The sequence below is a fragment of the Neolamprologus brichardi genome, chromosome 6 (genome assembly GCF_056152115.1).
Source record: "Neolamprologus brichardi isolate AB-2024 chromosome 6, ASM5615211v1, whole genome shotgun sequence".
In the NCBI taxonomy this organism is placed as follows: Eukaryota; Metazoa; Chordata; class Actinopteri; order Cichliformes; family Cichlidae; genus Neolamprologus; species Neolamprologus brichardi.
The window spans coordinates 14437578-14464462 of NC_142109.1; the positions used below are offsets into that span (position 1 = coordinate 14437578).

General features: G+C 40.0%; 1 protein-coding gene across 3 annotated transcripts; it reads left to right on the forward strand.

Annotated features, from left to right (window-relative positions):
* Positions 1–14068: 14068 nt before the first annotated feature.
* Positions 14069–24699, forward strand: psip1a (PC4 and SFRS1 interacting protein 1a). 3 transcript variants are annotated; one of them, XM_006787081.2, is made up of 17 exons: positions 14069–14157; positions 14799–14888; positions 14997–15073; positions 15426–15564; positions 15947–16036; positions 16379–16477; positions 17597–17656; positions 17795–17855; positions 18129–18222; positions 18405–18576; positions 18675–18754; positions 18848–18903; positions 19095–19165; positions 19664–19765; positions 19857–20058; positions 22723–22819; positions 23793–24699. In XM_006787081.2, exons 2-17 carry the CDS (start codon positions 14817–14819, stop codon positions 23821–23823), a joined length of 1503 nt encoding a protein of 500 aa, XP_006787144.2. In that variant the 5' UTR covers positions 14069–14157; positions 14799–14816; the 3' UTR covers positions 23824–24699. The 3 variants fall into 3 exon arrangements, with proteins under 3 accessions (XP_006787144.2, XP_006787143.2, XP_006787145.1); XM_006787080.2 differs by lacking the exon at positions 14069–14157 and adding an exon at positions 14308–14447; XM_006787082.2 differs by lacking the exons at positions 14069–14157; positions 16379–16477 and adding an exon at positions 14308–14447.
* The last annotated feature ends 2186 nt before the right edge of the window (positions 24700–26885 follow it).

Consider the following 26885-nt stretch of genomic DNA (forward strand, 5'->3'; position numbering starts at 1 on the left):
CAAGGGAATAAATATGCCTTTTGAACACACATTACAGAGGCATGGCCTGACAAGAAGTAGTTTTATTTTTCCTTTTACATAGCGTGTAAGGAACATAATAAAACTCCCCCTCAAGACATTTAAATTGATAATCACCACATAGCTTTAATATCATACAGACAATAAATAATTAAGACAAATGTCCATTCGGCGTATTTCATTAACTCTCTTTTAAACCTCTCCTTATTTTCAATCTTTCTGACCTTGAAACACTTTAATCCACTGATGTTAAATGAGATAAAATCATAATTATGGCAGCTGAGTCTGTTATTTAAACCAGATCAAGGACAAGAAGGACTTTGGGGATCGTGGGATGTAGTACAGATAGCCATGTAGTTGGAGTAAGAGAGGGCTGTAAATGGGCCAAATCCTCCTAGACCCTTGTTACTTTGTTAAGGTGTATTTTAAACCCATAGACCATGAATGTCTTTATGAACTAATATAGAATCTTTTATACTCAGGACAGGAAGTGTGTGAAAATAAGTAGATTTATAGCAATCCACTCAAGTGAGATGAAACAGACAGCCAATGGTGTTGATGAAAACTCTCAAATCGTGGCTGTTCTTAGAGTCAAAAGGGTCCTTATGCAGACGATTCATAGTGTCAAACAATGAGGATGTTTGAATATACTGTATTATTATTATTATTATTATTATTATTATTATTATTATTATTATTATTATTATTATTATTATTATTATTATTATTATTAACACAATTTATGTGTCGTACCAATGGAGCTGAACGCAACCCAATGCAACACTATTTACCATCTGTGCTCTGGCACCGGTCATGCATTGGGGCATTTTATGCAACTCTTGCATCAGTGAACTGTGAATAAAAAAACAGTATTTGTCTTCTCGGTGACTTGATACAAGTGCAAGAAAGAAGTAAATACGGTTTTTGTTATGACTTGACAAAGTGCACCTGTCTGGTGCGGATGGTGTGCAGAGGTGTGTTCTCTGTGTGTGTTTGTGTGCGGTAATGGTGCTGGTGGTGGTGGATGGTGGCCTGGCCGGCATCACAGCCACACACTTCAGTGCTCCCCCCATAAGTAGCCACCTTAGCTTGGCTGCAGAAGTACAGGAAAACCACTGCAGGAATAACAAGTCCAAGATGTTGGATAAAATCAGGTCTCTATCCACAAAAGTCAAGAATCAACATGAAAAATGTCAATGTTTGCGCAAAGAGAAAAAAAAAAGACATCTTAAAATATACATTTATTCAGAGCCTGTGCAAGATCAAACAGCAAAATTGATCTGCTCTTCCTTCAACCCTTCCTCTGCTCCCTCCCTTCAATTCCACTCCTCACCTATCGACTTTCTACACAGGCCATCGCCATGACGACTCCAGCTTGGCCTGCTGTCACCTCTCCTTGGGCCAGAACCCTGACTATTATGGGATAGGGTTCATTTGACTGCCGTGGGCAATGAAGTGTCTGGCGAAGTGCACGGATCCCATTTCACACACACACACGCACACACACACACACACAGAGAAAGGTACACACAATCATAAACTTCTCACCTGGCCCCTCTTGGGTGAGATACTGTTTCCCTAGGGGTCTCTTGGACCACAGACTATGGCCTAATCAAGGCTGTAAATGCCTAATGCTTCAATTCTCCTGGATCTGCTCAAATTGATCCAACAGGAAATCAGATTACTCACTGTGCCCCTTTAAATTTAATTATCAGTCTGTGTCTTTAAATTGTTTCTTTGCACTAAAGACGTTTCAGGAAAAATAAAATGAACGAAATGAACATTTTTATGATTGACATGAACCCGAAGTCAACGTCCTGTCCTTAAACAATAGCTTACTTAAGTGCTTTCTGCTTGCTATTTTGCTTTTTGTTTTTTATTCCTTCTTTCCTGTTTTCACTGGCCATCAAGACCATTAGTCCTAACACTTGGCACTTCAGGGATGGAATTTTTGATGTTTAATATAATGAGGAACAATGGTTACAGAATTGTATCAGATATAATGTATCACATGATTGCTGCTTTAAGAATTGGAAAATAATAAATCTACACTTTAAAAGTGGCACTTCATTTTTTAGTAGGAGGTCATTTATATTGGCTTCAATTGTTTGAACAGTTTCAAAACATTATTGCAAAGGAAAACTTGCTACTGTTGATAAATACATGCCATGAAGACAAAACCACAGATTTGACATAGTTTGGAAGTGATAAAAGCAAACATATGTGATAATGAATCACGGAAAGCATGGATAATATATTTATTCAATTCAATATATTTTCACAATAAAAGCTAAAAATGTGTTATTTCTCTCAAGCCGATTTAACTGAAATTATTTTTTTAAGCATGTCAGTAATGTTAAAATGTATGTATAAAAAATCAAATCTCTCAAATCCCTCTGGGCTGCCATTCCTGTTCTCTGAAAAATTATTAAATAAAAAATTATTAAATTATTAAAAAATAGAAACACTTCCATGGTGTATTTTAGTGAATTCGACATCATCTGATGTAAATTTTTTTAGCAACACCCATGGGGCCTTCACAGAGGCTCATGTTACTTGTGCAATGTGCGTGAATACACTCAATACATTTTTCCAAAGTGGTGAATCTTTACTTTTGAAGGCCTATCTGATTTCCAACCATCCATCCGTCCATCCAGTGAGTGCTGGACCCAGTTCCAGCTGACTGGGCGAGAGGCAGGTTACACCCTGGACAGTACATCATAGTGCTTACAAAGAGACAAAGTGAACCATTCATGCTAACATTCACATCTATGGCCAGCTTAGAATCATCAAATAAGTTAGCATGCATGCATTTGCACCCTGTTACCTGCAGAAAGCCCTGAGACAGATTCAAACTCACAATCATCCTGCTTCAAGGCAAGTACCATGCGTCTCTCCTTTCCCGAGATGCTCTTTTTCCTTGAAGTCCTTAAAGCAAGACTTACCACACAGGAACCATGCTGAAAAACCTCTGGGTGATTCTGTAGGCAGCTATTTCAAACATTATTTAAATTAACTTTAGTTTCTTTGGTCACTTGGATTTAAACACTACATATATAGATTAGTAAAATCTTACAATAAATAATAAAAATAAAAATGCTAAAAAGGTTTTTCTGTAAAACAAACTCTCATGAGTTCTTTCACCCATATCTGTAGCTGCAAGTGATTAAACCTAATTTTCTTAAGCTTTCTGAAAGTTCAAATGTAATGCTGGCATTCAATCTAAATCATATTACAACAGGTGGACAAACAACAAAGGAATATTTAGACTCTTGATATGCTGTAGATAAATCAGTTGATTAATTAATTCTGTTTATATTTGCACTGTACACCATCTCCCACCTTTTTGAGCAACCTTCATTTTCATTGAATTTTGAAATGTAGTCTAGTTTAGAGAGTGGAAATCCAAAATTCACTTCATCTGATAAGCGCTGTTGTCACTGGACGAGCACTGGGTTTGGTCCAGTGGTGCAGATATGGATGCAACAGCTCCCGTGGAGGCAGATCTCAAATTGGTCAGAGAGGAGGATCGATACCACCAGAAAGAGATCGAGAGAATGATGGGCATCCCAGGATACTCAGGGAAGTAAATTACATTAGAAAGTTAGACATTGATTCATGATGAAAACAGTAGAGAGGAGGGATAAAAACAGCCAAAGGGAGCCTTTCCCCCCCAAGATGAGTCAAATCTTACATTTATGAACCCTCAAATTTGGAAACATGAAATTATTGTTTGGGTTTTTTGTTTTTTATATAAACGATGTGTAGTTTTTCAGTCAAGGAATTTTAAATGGTAAGGGTCCTTTGGTTGTGACAAGTTGTGACAATTATAATTTGACTCAAAAGTCGCTAAAACACAGCACATGATTAAATATGTAACAACAATATTTGATAACTTTTTCTTTGATATTATAGGAAGGTAGAAAAATTATGTGCATTATCCAAATTATTCACTTCAGTATTTGTTTTGTTGAGGTTTTGTTTGTTTGTTGAGGTTTTGTGTATAATTTTAATATCTGGAAAAACATTTATTGGGCTCTTCTTATGATTTCTTTACAAAATCTTGTTGTCTAAGGTTAAGGTTAAAAAAATAAAAAATAATAGTATGTCAGAACAGTATGTTGTAGTTATGTACATGTACTTCAATAAGTTAATAATTTAATATCATCAAGTCTGTCAAACCACCTTGAGGGCCACATTTTTCAACTCCAGAGTAAGTCTATCTGTGCTCCAGTTCCTTGACCCAAAGCTCCTCCTCTGGTCAGATCTCACTGATAATGCATTTCTTTTTTAGAACAGTCTGCTGATGATCTTGATCTGCCTCCCTGTAGTCCACCATGAATACTATTCGCTGCCCACTTATTGTGTAATGTGACAGTGTAGATGTAGGTGACCAGTGGGTGGGCCCCGTGAGATCCAGCCCAGAGGTCAGCCGGTCACTGTCCCTACGAGGCAGCCCTGCCGTGGGTCACCTGCTGCCCGCTTTCCCCTCATTATTTATCTCTCCCTGGCAGTTCATTCCTCTTCCTGTCAAAGCCCCTCCTCTTCCATCTCCCCATTTTCTTCTCTCCTCTGCTGAGTTTGGCACCAGTCCTCCAATCCTTTCGCCAATACCAGCTACCCAGGCCAAGGTCCACTGAATCACCAACCACTGTCTGGGTCATATGACATCGAGGTTCAGGGACCTTTCTTGTGATGATGGCCAGGCCACGGTCCTATATGTGAAAGTCCACTGTGCAAGTTGCTCTGTTTGGATGGCAGGGCTCCTCTCAGCGGCCCACGAGAGGGGTAATTACTTCCCCGCACTGGGCTTGGAACTGGACTCTTTGCCCCCTTGAGTCTCCGAGGACTGGCTGGGACGCGGCACCCCCTTTCATTAGGAGAACAGCTTATAGAGGGAAAGTCTCTGAAACAGACAAAGTGAAGGCCCTCCTTTGGCCGGTGATAAATTGGTTTGCCTCACAGGCGAGGTGTTGGGGGGGGGTTGGCGAATGACACTCAGAGGACATGAAAAGGATGAGGAAGTCACAAATACAGTGCAGGAGAGGAGGGACTGTGCAGATAAAAATATCTTAGTTTGAAGGTAGAGAAGGAAAGACATGCAAGAGCTGCTATTTTAGCAAAGCAGGTCTGCTCTGGGCAGCGCTCATCGAGCTGGGAAGCACACATCAAGGTCAGAACCCAAGTGGTGGGCATTAATATCAGTGTGGCGCATTAAAAAAAACTTCACAAGGAAAATAACTGTTGTCATCTTCTCTTGGGCACTTTTCTCAACTCCGGTTAGAGCATTTTATACCTTCCCCTACCTCCCAGTGATCATAGGCAGTATGAAGTGACATGGTGAGCTGAAAGAGGAGAGGAGTGAACGCGTAATTAGCAAGTGGTTTTATAAGAGTGCTCTTTGATTTATAATTCAGCATAGCAAGAACCCCTGCTACCCAGGGCTAGTGCTCCTCTGAATTAGCCCTGCGACTGGGAGACGCAGCAGCGAGGAGTGAGGAAGAACCTCACTAATTTGTGTTCTGTTGAGCTGGGTTTGAAAAAAGAAGAAGACGTGAGGTCCATACCTGGACATCGCATCGTAAGATACACCATAGAGGGGTTTAAGGATGAACTGCTATGTAGGCCTCTCACTCCCTGAGAGAGTGAGACTTGCAGAAAAGTTTAACATCCCGAGCACTGCTAAATTGTGATGTGAATCTTACCCCACTGATCTGTCAGTGGCAGCGTATTAATAAGGGCGATGCTACAGTTTTCAGGTAAAACTTGTGTATGAAGTTATTTTCTATGGGAATTGAGCAACATTATTCCCACTCTAACTGCGTCTTTGATAAGGGAGGCTTTTTTTGTCAGCAGTGGCCTCGTTTTTTCCTCAGCTTTGCATGCTACATACTGGATTCTCTTTAGTTCCCCATGGGTCCAATGATCCCCAGATCATCTATATTCTGATGCCCTTATAAAGCTAATGTGCTGATTTTACGTTTTCAACCTGCCATGATCCCCCCCCAATCCCCTCTGTTCCCTCCGTTTCCTCTTTCACACTCAAGCGAGGATCCGCTGCCGCTTTGATCACAGTCCCCCGTTAAAGGTTTAAAACGTCTCAATTCCTGACGATTGTTGGGGCCTCTGTGGTTTACTTTAAGCATTTCCCTATGCCCCCTGTCCAAATTCACTACTCCTAAATGAGGTACCCTTTCTCCCAAGCTTCCCATCCCTGCGCTGCTTTCAAGTTCCCCCGATTGGGTGCCGCAGCTGTAAGCCCTAGATTTTGTCTCCTCCATCTTTGTCAAGCCCATTTGCCAAATACAAAAAAGACCCAATAAGCTAGGTCTTCATTGCTGCTCTCCAAAGTAATCCCCAGATCTCCCACTCTCTCAAAAATCAATGCAAAGGTTGAGATGAGGTGAATCTCCCTTCTTTAACTCATCGTGCTGGGAAGACTCTTATGATCACTTTTTTTTTTGTAATCGTCGTGCCTCCATGATGAAACTAATTGTCCTATTTCGTGCACTCCTCAGATTTGCAGCCTTGCGAATGTCCTTTATCGCCACGCTTAAAAAAGCAGAGCAGCTGAAGACGCTGGCGTTAGTCGTAGATTAAGTCGGAGTCGAACTAAGTTTATTCGTTTGCGAGAAACTTTGAACAGCAAAGTGCTAACGACTGATGTGACAGAAAAGAATCGCTTAACTTAGCAAAGGAAAAACATTAAAGCGTTAGCTTCCCTGTTGAATGGCTGTCCTGTATTCACTCACGCTGTACCTGAAAACACACACAACTTTTCTTATATGGGATATATGTGAGAAACAGCAGGGTTGGATGTATCTCTGTAAATTAAATTAAGACATTTAAAAGTGGTTGAAAATTTTAATGTTGAATTTTTGTGGGATTGGATGAATGTAACAACAAAAATTTTATTTTAACTGAGACATTTGAATAACTAACATTCAGATCATGTTTAACCCCGGTTCTGACATATTATCACCTATATAAGTCACCGTGTTCTGAGTGTGCAGCCCTGCTTCTGAATCTCAGTGCAGATTTCACTCTTCTTTTACCTCCAACCTTGCCCATCCGTCATTTGGTGTTGACTGGCACCGTCAATGGGTTCATCAAAGCCCCTAACTGCCTGCTGCACGTGATGATGAGGACTGCAAAAGTGAACCAAACAAGTAAAGGCATATGGCTAATTTATGGTTGAGGGCACTGATAATCTGTCAAGCTGAGGGAAAATTCACAGTCATTCCCTTTGGATTGCTTAGTATAAATAATCATTTTAGCATTCTGTTTGATTTATTATTAACACAAATGATCTGTACAGTGTCACCTGCCAATATTTTTACTGTTACTAATTAAGCTGTTTACTACCAAATACATTTTGCCTTAAATAAAGTTCAAATCCAGCAGTTAATTAATTATATTAATTATATTGATAATACAGAGAGTATGTTAGAAACTTAATGCAACAAGTGTTAGTACATCTTTCCATACTGACATTAATATCTTTCTGTCGTTCATTGCTTTGTGTGTCAGCCTTTATTTTCCAATGAGGATTGTGCTGTTACACAAATTGTTGAGAGATGTTCTGCCGTTCTTTGGAGTCTGTTTTATAGCTGCTCTTTGCTGGAGGGGTTGTGTTGCTCCATCCTTATCTTTCAAATACTCCAAATGTGTTTTATTGGATTCAGGTCTTGTCCAGGTCATATTTATTTTTCTTTTATCATCTATAGAAAGTCCCTTGTTTTTGCCAGTATGATTTGGATAGCTACCAGGCTTGAATATTTCGCTTTTGCTGAGCTTCACCATTTGGGGGGGTTGTCTTTTCAGTCCCTATTTTTATTTATCCCCATAATTTATATTGCCAACTATAAATGCTATCTCCCGCCTCTGTGCTTAACTGCTGGAGTTATGCATTTATTGTATTAGACAGGTTCATGCAAAGCATTCTGGACCCATATGACCACAGGAAGAGTGTGTTTCTTTCACGCTCTTCTAGAATGGCTACTTGTACTTGTAATATTGTGGTAATAAAAAAACAATGTTTTATTTTCTATAGGAGGCTGTCATTAGATGTTTTCCTCTGATAACCCCTGAATTTAATGCCACAGTTGTGCAGTGACGTTAACATGTTCTCCCTGTGAATCTGTATATTGTACCTTCCTCTAACAGTCCACAGACATGCATGTTTGGCTGTTTGACTATTTGGTATTTTATAAAGTGCTTAAAGTGTTTTGGAAAAAAAGGCTTTAGGAATGCATGGCTAAATGTTAAACGTGGCTTATAGTTTAACATGCTTTGGCTGGTCAATAGGAATAGAAAGGCAGAAAGGAAAGTGTTGGTCCATTTGCATTTACACTGTAGGTCATTCTCATTTTATACTGCCTGGCTGGAGGGTCCATATGCACAACACATGGAGACAGAATGAAAGCCCAAAAATGGCTCTTTAATCTGAGTCAAATGCAGAAATGCTGGCAGTGAATGATGCAAGTGTGGGGCAGGCACCCCAGAAGGTCGTACACGAAAATTAAAAATGAGGAATAAAACAAACCACAAATTGGCAACACTAGAAAACAAGGTACACAAGAAAATGTGCAGAAAGCTGGACTAGTGCAAAAAGGGTAGTGAATTGAGAGTGAAGCAGGTTTGGACAACTTATTTCCCTTAATAAATGAAATAATCACTTAAAAACTGCATTATGTCTTTACTCTGGTTATCTTTGTTTATCTTTAAAATTTGTTTGATGACCTGAAGCATGTAAGTGTGTCAAATGCAAAAGGAGACTGAATGAGTGAATGAACACAGCTGTGGCACAAGAAGGGCGACAAACAGAATGAAGGCTAGAAGAAGACCGGAGTGACGTTCAAGATAATCAGGAGAAACAGGAAGTGACTAAACTCAACAAAATTATACTCATCACTGCTGAAGCCACGTTTCTAGGAAAGACAGACAATCAGACTTTTTTCTGTTCTTCTAGCAGTCTTATTTTCAACGTGGAGCCAACTGGTCCATAACTGGTCATTTTAGTCATGTTCCTGTAAAATCAGCTTACTGGAAATCACGGGCGCGATTAACCACAATTTTTTTAAAATCTTGTGTCGGTGACCACAGGTAAATTCACTTTTGCTTAAAGTTTCTACTTTGTGGCTGTATTTTCCAAAAACATACCTTCAAAGTATTTCTTGTCAAAACCATGCCTTTATTGAGCAATTTTCAATCAGTTAGGCGATCTTGCTCATCGGTGTGGCCGCTTCTGTTACAGAGCAACACTAACATGTAATACTCTGTTTGGATAACACCTCAGCTCAGACACAAGCAGTCGTGGTTACACCAATCCAAACTGCTGCCTCTGCATCCGTGCGGTTTGGTTGAAAAAGAGGGGCTAGTGCTGGGACAGCAGAAATTCTGCCAGCTAGTCTTGGCTAATGTCAGCCTGATGGAGGCTCCAAACCAGTGGGGTGGGATGTACCACTACAACCCTCTGCCCTATGGTCTACCATTATAATTAATATGTTGTTGTATCAAAGTTGAAGCATTTGCCTCCAAAATGTCCTGCGCCCAGCCCCCTTATTAAAGACCTGACCTCCAAGCATCTGAAGGTTGCTCTGCAAACTTGGCACACCCCCGAGCGAAAACATCTGCTTTCCTCACAGGCAGGACTGCCATGGACCCCACGTCTCAGCTGGTTCCCACAGCCCAGCGAGAGAGCCCTTCCCCTGTCCTCGCGCACTGACCCCCACATTTATAACCACACCCCCACCGCCACTGAGACCTCCTTAAGCCTTGGGCGCAGGCCTGGACCTCTCCATCACCTCACCCCTCCCCTGTCCACATGTAGCACTGTGCCAGTGTGGTCACTTTACTGCTGAGAGGACTGCTCCTGTCTTGTTATCCCCGCATCAGAGCCTGTCGAGAGGAAGGGAGGGATGGAGGGATGAGAAGGAGGGCAGTCGTGGAGGGAGGGGGGAAGAAGGCATCTGCGCTGCTCCCACAAAGCGGCGACTGTTGGAACGCTGACAGAAGCATCTGTCATCCCCTGCCTTCACACATCCACCTGCTGTCCTAGTCCCTCACTCTTTCCATCTTCCTCCTTTGTTTCCTCCCACTTCCTCTCCACCTTCCTGCCTTTTTGAATGTTTTGGTGATTGTGTGGAGCTCTTGGGCGTCTCCTTTAGAAGTCCCATACTCTGAACACCCACTCATTCTCACTTTTAATGAATTAGAGCTCCAAGTGCGGGTCCACACTGCATTAAATATGGCACCTGTGCTGGGAACTTTTCTTTCGTCTGGTGACTGCTTTCCACTGTACTTCTTCATCTCTAATCATCATAGGCTTTCTTTGCCAAGTCAGTGCCAAATTAAGCCATATTTATTAACAAATATTGCCACGGTGTTAATGAATGTACTGACCTGTCTTGTGACTACTTTATCATTCTCCAGTGGCACCCCGGCCGTTCCCCTAACATGCTGAAGGGTTGCCAGCAGTAAGGGGAAAGATGCCAATCCATGTGTATGACACACATACATACACATAGACACACACGCACACACACATAAAAAGAAAGCACAAGCTCAAGGACACCATCATTCATTCAAGTCAGGAGAAGGTGCCCTTCAGATGATGCCACAGAGGAGTGTGCAAAAACCCAAATCGATGATTTCATCAAAGTTTGACGGGGAAAAAACCTTTGTACATTTTCAACATTACTCGTACTTACACTGAGAGACAGAAGATAGTCTTGCTTGGCATTAAATTCTGCTCATTTTACTCCACACTATGGATTTGGGGGGTATTTGTTTTTGTTACAAAGGCTTTAAGAAGTGTGTGTGTGTGTGTGTGTGTGGGGGGGGGGGGGGGGGGGATGCATCTTGTACAGATTTGGCAATCTGGAGCTACAAACCTGACAGATGTGGACTCTAATTTTTGTCTTAGCAGCTTATCTGTATATTAGGCATAGGTTTAGTCAAACAACCAATGTGCACTCGCCTTCAGATACAAGCACAAAAAGCTTGATTGCACATGAAATATGCACAAGCTTAAACAACTTGCACAGAACAGAAGTTTTATTGTGTAGATTTAAACTTTTTTAATTAATGTAATTTTAAATCTAAATGCAAACTATTCCGATGTTTTATGATACTCTACTGGAACACGTTGTTTGCTTAAAGCTATTTTTTTAAAACCACCATAAGAGGATTTTGTGGCTCTGCTCCCACTTTTGTCCTCTGATTTCAGCTACACAGCCACTGAATAATTATTCAGATCTTTCAATTGAGTAAAAGTGGAAACACCACAGTATGAAATCACTTCATTAGAAGTAAAAGTCCTCCTCGGAAAATGGAACTCAAGTAAAAGCTGATTTTTTTTTTTTCGCAAAATGTGCTCAGATAAATAAGAGATATAGTGCAGTTACAGAGCATGCACACACCTATGAGAGACAGCACTAAGACGATAAAAGCTGGACTGGTTAAGTAGTGGTGTGGCTAATGGGGTGAAGAGAACAGGTGTATTGGCAAGTGTGACTGAAAGTAGTGGAAAAGTCTGAGGCCATCTAGTGGCTGGCTAAAAAAACAGGTCTAGAAAGTGTTGGAGGGGTGCATGAACGGGGGGGGGGGGGGGGGGGGGGGGGGGGGGCAGAGCAGTTGGAGGCAGGGACAGGGACAGGAATCCTGTCTGAGCTACGTCAGCTGTTTCATACGGTGCTGGCTTCATGTTTTTCAAATGACATTTTAAGTATAAAATATTAAAACATTTTTTTCAAATACAAAACCTTATTGCCAGCATACATTTTTATGGCATGTGTGATTGTATTATTTTTTGCCTTCCATGGATTTTGCATTATGTTTTTTCCAACACAGTTGGAAACACAGTTAACTCATAATTGAACAAAGTGTTCTTTTTTCCATGGTTGTGATTGCACTGCTTAATATAAGGTAAGGCTTCATGGACTTTGTTTTTCCTTGCAGGGAACCTTTCTGAACACCTGCTTCCTTTATTTGGAAAACTAACATAAAGTGCCCTAAAAATGTACTCATGCGTTTTACTTGAGTCAATATTTTAAGTTTCTTTAGGTTTTTTGAGTTTTATGATGCTATTAAAACAGTACACTCTTATTTATAGTTTTTATTCAGCTCATAAGCTATCAGATTAACATCAGAGCTCACCTGAGAGTCGGACTTTCACCTTTTTGGTGTCTGTGTGTGCTAGTTAAGCAGCTCCATTTGTCTGTGGCAGCTCTGTGGCTCTAAATGCTGCACAGCTTCCATGAAGTCCAGCTGTCTCCTTTCTAGGCTGTCTCATTGTCATGGCGGTCCAGAGGACGGCACTAATGTAGGGAGGTGATTTTGAATGGCAGTGGTCATATATAAAGTAGCTTCCCTCAGCATGAGCGAGGACGCCGCGAAGAAGAGAGGCAGGTTAACAAATGAGTGAGGAAGGATTGCAGGACTTTGTGGCCCTCAGAGACAAAGTGGGTTGGGATGTTCTGCCAACTCCTCGTCTGGCAGGGTGAAGGATACACATTCACGTCCATGCACATGCACACATACTGTCATCTCTCTATACCTTCATCCCCGGGCCTCTGCCATAGCCGTGTGTCTAAGCAGGAACCCCACTAAGCTGGCTGGGATCCAACTCTAAGGTCTCTCACCTCACAGGCTGGGCAGGGGGCCTGGTAGCTCCTGTGAGTTATTCCTGGGCATGGACCTGGGTTCCACCTCGTTCTCTTCTCCTTTTGTCTCATCCACCCTCCTCTGGCCCACACTGGCCTCCTCTTCTCACTTATCCCCCTCTCTGGGACTAAGTGGCTGGTGCATCTGTCCTTCAACTATCAGCATCGTCTATTGTCTTGATAATACACACAAGCACACACACACACTTAGATTTATGTACACTTGTGTATCTGTATGGCCACAAGTGCTAAGGTCACCTTCATTTACCTACAACATTTGAGGTCTTATAGTAGTATAAAGTGCTTCAGAGCCTTGTGGATGACTTATGGAAAGATATTTTTATTAGTTTGATAACTTTTCCTACAGTACATTTCAGCCTGTATATAAAAAAATGGAGGAACAAAGAAGAGAATATTTAAATTTGTGAGAAAAGCTGATGCAATAATACATTTATATAGTCATATGAGTGTGTTTTATATATGTCTGTGTCTGTGAATATTGCCTGTAGCCAATTTTAGAAATAGGTAAATACGCTACTCTCCAGTCTTTTATCACTCTTAATTAAACTGCCTTTGTATAATAGTGAGGTCCAAAAACTAATTTCAGAAGCTTTTGGTCAGACAGAGCACATCTGAAGACTTGCATTAAGATCCACGAAATTAATAAGGAGATTTAAGCAGCTAACTGATCAATTAAGAAAACAATCTGGGCATCAACTGATAAGAAAATAGCAGTTTTAACTCTAAGATTAGTCAGTAAAACAGATAAGCTTGAAACTCTAAAAAAGAGATTCCAGTGTCCATTGGTAGTTTGCAATATGCACTGTAGTATTGAACTCCTCATAGTACCAGGAACCGAAATTTTTTTTCATGGGAATGTAATAAAATGAAGACCACACATAAGTATTTTACTGTAATAATTACAAACTCAGGACTGCTTTCAGTCAATATGTTATACCTAGATTTGTCCACTAGATGTCACTAAATGCAAACCAAATTGAGTCGGGACGTCAGCCATCATATTCCAAGTGATTACCACATCAAGCACATGCTTTTGCACCTCGTGATGCTGGTTTACAATAAAATGAGAAAATTAAAGGCCTTTTTTGTCTCTCAGGTAATATTGCCTTAAAATAAGATTAAAATATACCATCCCTGTATGAAAGATAGATGGCATCCGCAGCATCAGGACCAGCTGCCGACCTCCCACTCTGACTCTCACGACCCAGGAATATGTACTGAGCGATCTGTTGGATCAGAATTAACGCTGAATGTAAATGTTTAGAATTCTTGTATCTTTCCTTAATCCGACCCTTATAAGTTTCCATAGTTACAACTTTGAGCGTCAACGCTTATCGGTTTAAGCTTTTATATAAAAGCGCATGCGCAGACGTTAACGCCCACTAAAGCTGCATCCATCCCAACTGGGTACTAGCGTTATTACCCCTCAAATACATGTCGCACAAGACTCCAGGTAATCATCACAAGCATTTGGCATTTATTTAATTATCGTAATGGGTTGAGCTCGATTTGATACACAGAGAAAAAACCAGGTAGTGGCTTTTAATTAAAATCGACTCCCCCCGATCTGCACTGTATTGGTACAGTCTATTGACGTCCTGCGCGGGAGCGGAAAACGTGCATCCGAGTGTGCGGAAAAGGAAAGGAGCAGTGTGTTTTCTTATTAACAATTCTGATATACTATCGATTTTTCGAACCGCAGCAAATAGCCTGCTTCCCCGTGGAAGTCTCTAAACGCTAGAGGTCAGTGGAAGAAGCTGTTTTGTTTGCAATTAATGGCTAAACGCTAGCTAGCGTGTGTGTTTGTTGACGAAGCGTTTCGCTTTGCTTGCATCGCTCGCGCGTGTTAATACACCCTGCTTTCACTTGTTTTTAGCCAGCGATGAGATTAGCATGAACACATTAAACAAATCCATATAATGTATGGCTGTTTTATCACAGCAAACGTGACTGTCATATTTGAATGAACTCCGGACTCCAGAGGATGTTGGTTGTGGTTAGGGGAGGGGCATTGAATGAGGGTTTCCCATTGGTGAGAAGACGCATCACAATGTGGTACATTATATTGAAGTTTAAATTTACTGATTTTTCCAGCTTGGTGATACGTCCAACATGACTCGAGATTGGAAACCTGGCGATCTGATTTTTGCCAAGATGAAGGGTTATCCACACTGGCCTGCAAGAGTAAGTGCGATGCTTGTATTGTGGACAGACATACAAGCACCCAAGCAAATAAGCCACTACCATTTACAACTGTAAGCAAACATCTGCTTTTTCTTATGTCTTTGCCAGATCGATGAAGTACCCGATGGTGCAGTGAAGCCATCCAACGTCAAGTTTCCAATTTTCTTCTTTGGCACCCATGAAACGTTAGTAACAGGCAGCTTGACACCTCCTTCAGTTTGATGTACTTACGGTGTTCTGCATGTTTCATTTGGTCTGAGTGATCTGAAGAGATTCGACTGGGTAAACTTGTTGAAGATCTTTACAGAGGTGTCACATGACGCAGACTCAAAACTGTAGAAGGATACATGTGACCTTTTCATTGTATTTATGAGTCATTGGAATGACCGGGAAGTGACTTCAGTGGTTATGAAAGTACATTTTGTTATTGTTTTAAAAATTTTAGAGCCCTGTCAGTCCTAGCAGTGCATGTACTCACCGGACTTTATACTACACAGCAAAAAAAAGTATTAAATATACAAACATATTTTTCTGCAGTGCATTTCTTGGCCCCAAAGACATTTTTCCATACCTCCCTAACAAAGAGAAGTATGCCAAGCCTAACAAGAGAAAAGGATTCAATGAAGGATTGTGGGAGATTGAGAACAACCCAAAAGTAGAGCTTACTGCACCCAAGGTATATCCTCCTCTTTTCTTTTCTTTTCTTTTTTGTCTTCTCCAAAACCTGTCCCAGTATTTGTCCTGCAGACATCAGGGCATTGGGATTGAATATACATCATAAAACGTGTTGCCCGGCTTTCTGTTTTGCTGACAAACATAAGTGGGCACCAGTTTGCATTCAGAGCATTTAGCCTTTAGCTACCTAAAAACTCAAGTATGGTTTGTTTACAGGAATAGTTTGGGTCATATTTGTTTAACTTCAAAGAAATTCCCTGTTTCCTGCTGCCCTGTTCGGATCATCTGACATTACTGAATGTGCACAGCTACTTCTGAGCCCTGTTCTTGTGTTTTTTTGCCCAGTTTAATTTAACCAAATTCCTTTTTGTTTGTATTTGAAGCCGGTTCCCCCTCAGTCTTTTGGTGAGAAGGATTCAGACAGCAGTCCAGAAGGAGAAGAGGATGCAGATGACAAGGTGATCAAAGCCAAAGTAAGTTTTTCTCTTCAGATCCCCTTCTGCAGACTGTATTTCACTTCACTGCACTCACCTTCTGCTCGTTTGTCCATGTGTCACCAGCTTCTATCCTTTTGTTTATTTATTTGGTTTTTTGCTAGCCCTCAAGTCTTCCTCTTGCCTTCTTTATGATGAAAACCATATGACTGCAGCCAAAGCTTCACAGATTATTTGCTATTCTTTTATAACTGCTTCAGAGGCTTTTATGCCAACAGTTGTGTGTGTGTGCAGCAGAAGAATACTCGCTAACTTTTCTCCCTTTCAAGACTCGTTCACCCCACCACGCTGCGTCCTATGCTGTGTCTTGGGTGCATTCAGGTTCCAGGAAGTGAGGCTGAGCAGGAGAATGAGAATGAGGAGGAGGAGGAGGAGGAGGAAGGGTCTCTGATCTCTGAGCAGGGTCATCAGGACCAGGATGTACGTACTTTGCATGTTGTAACGCCCTAAAGCGGTGCAGGTTATTCTGTTCTCCTTGGGAAAAGCATGTGACACCTGGTGCTTTTATTTAATTGGTCGAGTTTTTGGTTTGTTTGTTTTCCTGTTTGACTCAAAATTCTTGTCGTTGGCCACAAAACGTCCCCGGTGCTGGACGTTTCGTTTGGAGAGCCTGGTGTGGGTTTTGCTGTTTTTAATGCTTTTGAGGTGATCGCTGATTTAGAAACTGATAGGTTTCTAAGAAAGCAGTCTGTTTGTTTTCACTAGATGAAATAATAATAATAAGCTCAGGTAAGGTCAAAGCTACCAGTGGAAATGGCTGTAGATCTAATCTGTCTTCATTCAAGACCCAGTTAGAGACCCGGCTATAAAGAAAACACAAAAAGTGTAATTTCTTCTTCTCTTTCCACCTCTTTGGGATTAATCTGACGTCCTGCTGCAGCGCTTTGCATTTCCTGCTTTTTCCTATCCATATAATGCACAAGTACTGTTTTCAATCAGTTAATAGTATTTTATTTTGCATGGCTTTCTGTGTACCTTGGAGAAAGGTAAGTCGGGACTCATAATTCAATTAAATTAAAATACATTATTTTACTATGACATTCTTCTTGCTGTGACTGCAGTAATTTAATGACTCACATGTCGTGTCCTATTTCTTTAATAAATACTGATTCATACTCAAGCTTTAATACCCCAAAATCTTTGTACTCATACTTATAAAGTCTATTTGTGTGTATGTGTGTATATAGCTGCAAACAAACTAACTAACAGGCCAAAAAAAACCAAACTTGTAGTGAATAAAGGATTGATATATTTAATGATTCACAGAGTGTAGTATTTCAGGTATACACTAGATGGTGCCACTGACACCCCCTCCCCCACTACCATCAGCACCACCACCAAAGTCAAAGACAGATTGATGCTTTTTTTTTTTTAAATCGGGGAGGACATTTACCTGCTCATTCTCTTACTGCTACAGCTTTCCTTCTTATATATAAAATTGAATTGAATTGAATTGAAATTATATTAATGAGATAACAAAGAAAGCTAAAATTTGATGTGCGTTCTGATTAAAATAACTGGATGTGTCAATAATTTTAGGACTCTGCTCAGAAAGAATCACCAGATGTACCTAAACCCAAGCGAGGAAGAAAGAAAAAGGTTGGCACCGGCTATTAATTTGTTTAGTTTAAAAGAAAAAGTGTAATAATAATAGATTATAGTTTTGGGTTTTTTTTGTTTATTAATTGGTCTTCAGTACTTTGTTTTTAAATTCTTTTATTTCTTCCTAAATTTCAGAACAATGCTGACCAGGAGAATGACAAAGATGATGTACCAGCAAGTCCTGTTAGTCCCACCGGTAGGCTGTTTGTTTTGTGGTGCTGGTATGATAATCATGTAGGAGCAATGAGAAGTTAATAAATCAGAAGCTCATATTCATGACAATACATCTAATACACAGGAACGAGGTGGGAATATACCCATTACAGCTTGTAGCCTGTATGATATATACATTAAACTTACTGGCAACTGTTAACAATGCATTATTATAGGACTGGACAGCTGTCCTTCATAACTTCTGCATATGATCAAAATGAATCGTGTGTCTGTGTGTCTCCATTCATGTGATTAGGTGGAGAAGGCCCTAAACGAAGAGGCAGGAAGCCCAAGAGCGAGAAGTTGCTTTTGCTTCAGCAGCAGGAACAGCAAGGCTCCGGCAGTGAAATGTAACTACATGATTATTAACAGACACCGTACAAAATTCATGCAGACACAGAAGCTCCATGCTTTCTTTGCACAGTTTCTGCAGTGGCCAGATCCTGAAACCCCAATTTCACTGGAATGTTAAAAGCTAAATCAGCCCAGCAGTATAAAAACAGATGCATTTTTCTCTTTCTTTTTTATTTAGGGAGATTGGAGAGTCAGACAAGAAGCGAAAGAGGACAACAGAGGACAAGACCCAAAGTGGAGAGGAAGAGAAGAGGAGGAAGAAGGAAGGAAAGGACACAGAAGTAAAGGAGCCCGAAGCTAAGAAGAAGAAGTCCAAGGATGATAGTTCCTCTGGTTCTGACGATGAAGAGGCAAGTATCTATGCAATTCGTCTCTCCCATTGCCATCATTGTTTCTGAAAGAGGTGTCATAAAAAACATGCTTTTACCTTAATCTCTCTTAATCTCAGAAAAATAAAGGCAGAAAGAAACAGCAAAATGCAGATGTGGACAAAGATGTGCGGCGGCGGAAAGCTGATGAATTGAGAGAGTACGTTTATACACAGCAAATGATAAAATGTAATCATGTGTGTCTTAATCCTGGATAGAGTTATGACATGTTGTATTTATTGCTATCTCGTAGACCAGGTAGAGATGAAGAGAAGAAAAATGAAGAGAGGACAGGAGCCAAGAAAAAAGGTAATTTTGCCGGTCAAAACAAAAAACCTATATATTCATATTTTTGTGGCAAGCTAAAAGTCAATTGTAGGTACAAAAAGATTTTAGTGACCAATCAAAATATCTATTTTTTATTTATACTTCAGTAAAGTTTTTTAAAAGTAGTTATTTAAGAATAATCATGTTTTCTTCCCTTTTCTTTCTTCACTTAGAAATGTCAACTGACTTGAAACTGCAGAGACTGCACAGTGAAATCAAAATTTCACTGAAAATTGACAACCCTGTAAGTTCACATTTCTCTTCTGGCAACTTTATGAATCAGTGTTCTCCTGCACTGAGCTGATGAAGACAAAACCTGTCAATGCTTCATCTAAAAGATCCATCAAAGACTAAAATAGTATTTACCCATAGACGCATACTTTTCTCATTGTGGTTTTATTGCACTGTTTAAATTATGCCAGAATGCTTGGACTCTTATGTGGGTATCTTAAGGTTAAGAATAAGCCTGCTACTCCATCCTTGTTAATGCGCTCCTTGCATTATTCAGTCTGTCGGGGCTCAGATCTGCGCATGAGCTTCTACTTTAGTTCACTCAGTTTTAACTGGGCTGTGGGAAAACATAACTGGCATTTTTCCTCTTATTTTTACCCCTCAACCATATAATGCTGATGTGGTATTGGCATCACCTCAAATTGATACCATAGGTGTATCTTCTAAAAATCTGTATTTTGGACTGTTTTTTTCCATGCCATCTGTATTATTCCCTGTCTCTTGTCACTAGGATGTGAAGAAGTGTCTGGATGCATTAGATGAGATTGGTGCCCTTCAGGTCACAACCCAGCATCTGCAGAAACACAGCGAACTCATCGCCACGCTCAAAAAGGTAACAGCGTGAAGGAGTCTTATTTTGGATGCATTCTGCATCAGCGTTATTTCATGAGTGGTAATGCCTTCCTTATTTGTTCATGTCCTAGATTCGCAGATTCAAAGCAAGCCAGGATATCATGGACAAGGCCACCATGTTGTACAATAAGTTTAAGAGCATGTTTCTGGTTGGAGAGGGTGACTGTGTGCTCAGCCAGGTGCTGAACAAATCTTTAGCTGAGCAACGGCAGCACGAAGAAGCAAAGAAAGGAGCGCTGAAGAGGGTTGAACAAGCCAAAGAAAATAATTCGGGTACAGATCATCACATTCTTTCTTTCTTTCTAGCCTACCTTTACATTAGCCGTTTAGCATGCATGGGCCTATATATTTTTGGACACTTGCAAAATGTATTTTGCAAAAATATTGCATCAAAGCAGAGACAATCTTATTATGTTGTGATTGCAGCCATTCCTGGACTTTGTGAATGGTACCATGGTTGTGTGTGTTTCATTTTTGTATTTTAGCCTTGTTGTGCTGGGTGGGAGATAAGCACAGCTTTTTAAGATAGACCACAAACATTATCAATACATGATCTAACATTCCACTAACTCTGTCATTCTTCCCTTGGAGCATATTTCTCTTACTTTTGTGCTCTGTTTAAGAACTACCATTTTATCTAAGAGCTTTCATAAGGGGTATGTGTTTTGAGAATAACTTTGATCTTTATCAGATTATAATCTTAATCTTGAGGGATTCTGTTAAAATATAAATCTAAGAACCTTGACACCAACAGCTCCTTGTACTTGGAAGCTTTATATATGGTCCTTGGAGCTTGTGTATTTTTCCTGTATTATGCCACTGACATTGTATTAGAAAATCTGCCTGAGGTGTCACTTATTTAGGGTTCTGTCTTTGTAGTTCAGGGGAGCCGATCAAAGGTTTATGAGTGAGTCAAAGAGTCAACGACTCACTGTGGTTTAACAGCTCCTCACCACATTAACTGTCAATGCAGACATTGGTATTAAAGCTGGTATAATTGCAGCATGTGAGCTCAGTGAGAGAGGTTTTCCACTTGACTGGTGCCAATAAAAGTTTACCTTAATTGGAGGTCTTATCCATGCACGCCTCGACTTGGTTTTTCGGGGCGTTTTCCATTAGGTGATAGTACCTGCTACCTGGCACTTTTTTAGTACCTACTCAGCCAGGGTTCTCAGTGATCTAAAAATGTGATGTCAACAGACTGCACACCACTGATTGGCTAGTCAACTCAATAAATCACAAGAGTTTCTTCCACATGAAAATCAAAACAAGGGGAAATGGTGTCATAAAAAACGCCACTGTGGTCCTCGAGTCTGACAAAAAGCCATAAACTGAGCGCCGGTATACCATCGCCTTGATGTCCCGCTTTGTTTTGGCGTTCGTGTCGCTTGCAAATGACATCACGGGACTGTCAGCTGCTATAACAACCCCACGGATATTAGGTGGTGCTCGGTTGTCACCGACCAAAACCAAGTCAAGTCGAGCCAAATAGGTACTAGTGGAAAAGGGCTATTGGTGTTGAATTCAGCCCGATATGATGGCTGCTCTCCATCCAGTGATTTGCAGGATTGTAATGATTCTTTAGGACTGATGATGCAGGTTTGTGTCCCTGCTGTGGAGCACTACACACAGCTCCTGGATGGAACATTTCACAATAAATCAAGACCATCACTGATTCCTAAATAGAGGTGCAGTGCATACAATGATAAAGTTACAGAGTGATATGAAGATATTTTGACCTGTTTTAATTTACCAAAATATGCCAGACTGGCAAACAGGCACGGATGCTAAAAAGCATGTTTCTACAGAAAGTAATGCACATTTATTATGGGTTGATACAGATGGTATGTAAAAGGTCTGCATAACCTCTAGGTCTAAAAAGTGAAGTCTCTGTGCAGGTGCCTTAAACCTGCATTTGCTGCCCACCAGGAGCCGACTCCTCTGGCTTCAAGGAAAACAACCCTCGCCTCCCATTCTCAATGACTAATGACTGCCCTGATGAGATGATTTTAGTCCCTGGTTTGGAATCTTTTTTATTACAATGTGACAGTCATTTAGGAAATTATGGTCCCCCACTGGACTTTAGAACAAGGATGAAACAAGATTGCTAGTTGGAGAGTGTGCTGTGTCCCTCAGATACTTGTGACATATGCTTTTAAAACACTAAGATGGCAAAGGCTAAAATGCTCAGATCAGGGTTTCCCAAGAGAATGTCACTAACCAGTAGGTGTAGTCATGGTAGCTGCATCCATCCTTTATATATATATGTTGTCTGATGGATTTTATTCTTATAATGGTGAGTAGGAGAAAGTTTTTATCAAATAGTGTGGAAATGGCAGAAATAACAGAAAATGTCAGTTAAGGTAACACAGATCTCTTTCCATTACGTTAAACAGAAGGTTTGCGCTTACTATGTATTCAGCCTTTAAGGGCGTGACTGAGCCCCGGGCACAAGCTAGTGATGATGGTAACTGGTATATGGAAATAAGATAACTATAAGCTATTTTGATGACTGCAAGGGAAAACAGTAACAGAAATGGGATAAAGCTGCATCTAGGACGTTCTGCTCATTATTTTAAATTCATTATGAACTTCTAACACACTTAAAAATACCAGTAAACAGAAACAGTGTTCCTCTGCTATCAGCTTCTTCTCCCCTTCCCAGGGGGACGTCACAGGATCAGTGCGGTTTGCATCCTTTCCAGAAAAACTAACCTTAATTACCTTATCCTTGCTTGAAAATACAGTACTACTATCAAAATGTGTGCTTTTTATGAAAGGTATTTTTTTTAAGTGCATAGCATGTCAAATGGATAGAAAATCGTATTTATTTTTGTAAGATCCGGACCGGTCATATGCCATCACATGCTCCTGTCATGGCTCAGGTTGTGCAGCGATGACTCTGTTTGACTCAGCCTGTGCGTCTCTGCCGAACAGACAAAGTGACAAATGGTGATGTCGGCCCCGACGAGAAGAAGCAGGAGATGGAGAGAGAGAGGCTTCCCGAAGATGCTTCAGCAGGAGAGAATCAAAGGTAGCTTTGAGAACACAAGCTTGATTGTGATCCTCCTGCATGCTTGATGGCCTAAACGGAAACTCAGTGTAAATCAGTTGAACCCATTAGTGCTGGTTATATAACTCCAATTCATAATGTATGCATAGTTTTCAGGGCAGTGCCACACATGTGGGTTGTTAACTTTTTCCCCTCTTGGTCTATTATACAAAAGGTCATCCTGGAAGGTGCTGTGTGATACCTGCCCACTTCCACCTCGGCTTTGAGGTTCATACAAGTCACAAAGTCAATGAAGGAAATAAAGCCTTTAGAGCTTATTTTGTTATGTGCTGATTTGATCAAGTTTTCTTACTTCCATTAACAGAATCAAGGCCCTTGCCTCCTGCTCATGACTTAAAGTAGGCATTTGAAAATGCATTCAAATATATGGTTTCATTTTTTTATAAAAGAAGTCTTTGTTGGGGAATATTTAAGATATTTGATGTTAAAGGGGATGAGAACTTCTGTTCCTATGTTTCTGTTTTGTTTTTGTTTTTTTAAATAAAGAGCATTGAACATTGAAATTCAGTTTCTCAAATACACTGTAGCTCTTGATCATCACAGTCTAACACAGTCAGTTAAACTGCAGGGATTTCAGTCTGTCCAGTTAGGAAGGATCAAGCACTGTGAATGCATTTCATCTGCTTTGGTGCAAATTAAATTCAGGTGCACTGGAGAAACAACAACAAAGAGCATGCTCAGGCACGTGTATGCTTGTGATTAACATTTTTGGTATGATTTTGAATCTAGCCTTCACAAGGGTTGATGATTTTAGTTTCCATTGATTGTGCACAAGTGCTACATGTGCCATACATGTTAGAAGGATAACGTTTGGTCTTCCAAGGATTTTTACTAAAAATAAATGAGTAAATATAAAATATCAAGACTTTATCCTCATTATTTTTTAATGAACTGTTTTAACCTTTATCCCTTTATTATTTATTTTGGACTGTAGTGCCCCAAAAGCTCAGGAGGAGTCCACTTGAGTGTCTTGCAGGCCTGAAGAAAGGAGATTTGCTGCTGTAAAACTGGGCTGATCACATGAGATCTCACGCCCAGTTTGTGACTGATGACATCCGCTGGTTTCCAGTTTAATTGATTTTTTTTTGTTGTTGTTTTTTCTGCATTGCTGCTGCTGAAAGCTTTCATCAGCCCAACCCCAGGATCGCGACTGATTGCATATATTTTAATTTCATGCTGTCTGTAATCTTTAACTTCTAGACACCTTATGCTTAGATGCATCTGTTTGAGTAGCGACACGACTTGTAAATCTGCAACCTTGAGTTTGTCAAACTTTAACGAGGATGGGAGAGTGTTAGTGCGGGAACCCGGGGGGGGGACGGTGATTGTTGGAGCATTTACTGATTCGACAGATGGATCTTAGCCTCAATTATGGGAAGTACAGACGATTATCTGTAGGTAGAAGCACCTTGAAAATGTCTAATAGCAGTAGATGTGTTAAGTCTGTAAAGCGTGTTTCATACATGTCCACTTCAGATGCACGAAAACATAACTGTGGAGATTGCCAAAGTTTCTAGCCAAGAAAATGCTTTAATTTCTAGTCAGCGCCTGTTTTAGGTTTTTCTTTATTTGTTTTTTTACATAGATGTAAATAAGAGTATTTTTGTGCCTGTCTGATGACCTGTTTCAGCATCCAATAACAAAGTGGTAGCTGTAGTACAACTTTAGTTTTTAAAGCTGATAGCACAGATATTGTGTGATAATATTAAACAAAGATTAGTCCACTTTCTGTCATCTAGAATTTTCTTAGGTTATTTTTTTTTTTTGCCTGTTTAACCATAGCGGTTATTGTTGTTCTGTTGCTGCCATTAAAAAAAGAAAAATCAAATAAACATGTTGAACTTGGATTGTGCCTTTTTTTTCTGGGTAAACCAATGGATGTATTAGCTGATTGTGTTTGACTGTGTTTGTGTTTGTAAGAGTCACTCAAAGCCAAAAGGCTTCATCAAAAGCTTAGAAGTACTGTGCAAAAATTGATTGATTGATTGAACATTGATTCAACTTTCAACTTCAACTTTATTTATTTGTATAGCACATTTAAAAGACATCAAGTGCCGGCCAAAGTGCTGAACAGAGGAATAAAATAATAAAAGAATTAAAATAGAAAGAAAACTTTGTAAGACATGTAATATCAGCGAGATCCAAAAGCCTTGGAAAATAAGTGGGTCTTGAGATTTGATTTAAAGATTTCCAGGGATGGAGAGAATTTTATGAAGGGGGGGAGACTATTCCAGAGTCTCGGGGCGGCAATGGAGAAAGCCCTGTCACCTCTAGATTTGAGCTGGGAGCGTGGAACTGATAAAACCATCTGACTGGAGGAGCGCAGAGATCGAGTGGGCAAGTGCAGGCTAAGAAGATCTAAAATGACAATACCTAAATAGAGAGAGTTACAGTAGTCAAGACGTGATTCTGTTCATCTGGGCTTTAATCAATGGTCATGAGAATTTGTATATTAAGGATCAAGGAACTGACCTCCCATCCCATTGTTGACTTATTTGAGCAGTGTGTTTGGGATCATTGTCATACTGAAAGACTTACCTCCGTACATGATACATACATGACACAATTTGAACCAAAACTTTAACCACTCCATAAATCCTGTTGACACTGAATTTCAGTCCAGTTATTGTGCAGTTTAGCATACCTCTACCTTTTTCTCTTAAGGATGCCTTCTTGACAGCTGCTTTTCCACTGAGGCCATTTCTGATGGTTTCAGTGAACAATAGATTAGCCTTAATCCAGATGCATCACTCGGGTTCTGTATCAGGTATGTGGTGGAGTTTTTGTCTGTTTTCTAAGGACTTACGACAGGGTTCATACACCTTTTTCAGCACCTTTTTTAGCATCAAATGTTTGAGCACTTTCAATGTCCATTTTCAAGCTTTTCCAGCACATTAGCAAAAAAAAAGAATGCATGTTTCACTTTGCATCACCTCAGTAACGTCATGTGAAAATTAAAACAAATCATCCTAGGTTGATTTAAATACCTTTGTTCCTCTTTTTTGCTAAAACATAGAAAAATGCAGCACACAAAAATAATGCAAAAGGAAGTTACCTTATTTGCATATAGTGTATAAACTCAAAAAAAACCCATTTCACTTAAAAATTTAAAAATTAAGATGTGGAAATGTGAACAAATTAACTTGTTAGAGATGTCATATTCAGTGAAATTCAAGACTTTAAGAATGCACAAGCATCTACCTAAAATCTATTTAATCAATCTATCATCTATGATATTATTATATACAATTATGATGTATTGTTCCTCTCCCTTAAATAAACAGGCAGCCTTAAAGTATGAAATACTCATATACATAAATGTGTCTATTGTCTCAGTGGCTGATAGTGCCCCACAGGCCCCAGTGTGAGCTTTTAGCCATTTATAATGTTTAAGTTGTTTAATGTGTAGGTGCCCATGATAAACAGATTTTGAATGAAAGCCGGGGAACTTTGGTAGCACAAAAAAAGTGTCTATTCTTTGTGCCCATATGGATCAGTCCCTCATATTACCATTATTCCCCCTAAGGTGTTGCCAAACACACCAAGTTAATACTTGAAAAGCTGCAGCAAAACACAAAAATATGAACAGTATTCTAATTACTTGGTGACAACTTTGCTTTTAGCCTTTAATTGGCTAGTTATGTAGTTCACAGCATATTCCATAAATTACCATGCCATAACTAACTGCTATAGTAGCGCTGCCGTATTGCATCACACTCAGTGCATTTCAATAATAGTTTGCAAGCTAGCAAAAAAATAATAACTTTAAAAATTAGCATGTGTAACGTACACATACTCAAAAATGATTTACTAGGACTAGGAAAGCCCCCCCATTGTGAAAAGGCGCAAATCCTTCATGCAGACTACTCAGGTGGGGGGGTGGGTCTAGTCTGTACAAAGACTAGCCCAGAGAACACTGAATCACTTTCAGAAAGCCTGGACGAAGCTTTGCTCAAGACCACTTGAAAAATAAAAAAAAGTGGAAACAAAATACAAAATAGAAATGAGAAAGAAAAGAGGGGCGGCT

What these genes read in the sequence shown, in the direction of transcription:
- psip1a (XM_006787081.2), top strand. Translation starts at nt 14,817, where the DNA reads ATGACTCGAGATTGGAAACCTGGCGATCTGATTTTTGCCAAGATGAAG. An exon ending in ATCCACACTGGCCTGCAAGA is followed by an intron (nt 14,889 to 14,996) that starts GTAAGTGCGATG and finishes TGTCTTTGCCAG; the next exon opens with ATCGATGAAGTACCCGATGG. An exon ending in AAAGCTGATGAATTGAGAGA is followed by an intron (nt 18,755 to 18,847) that starts GTACGTTTATAC and finishes GCTATCTCGTAG; the next exon opens with ACCAGGTAGAGATGAAGAGA.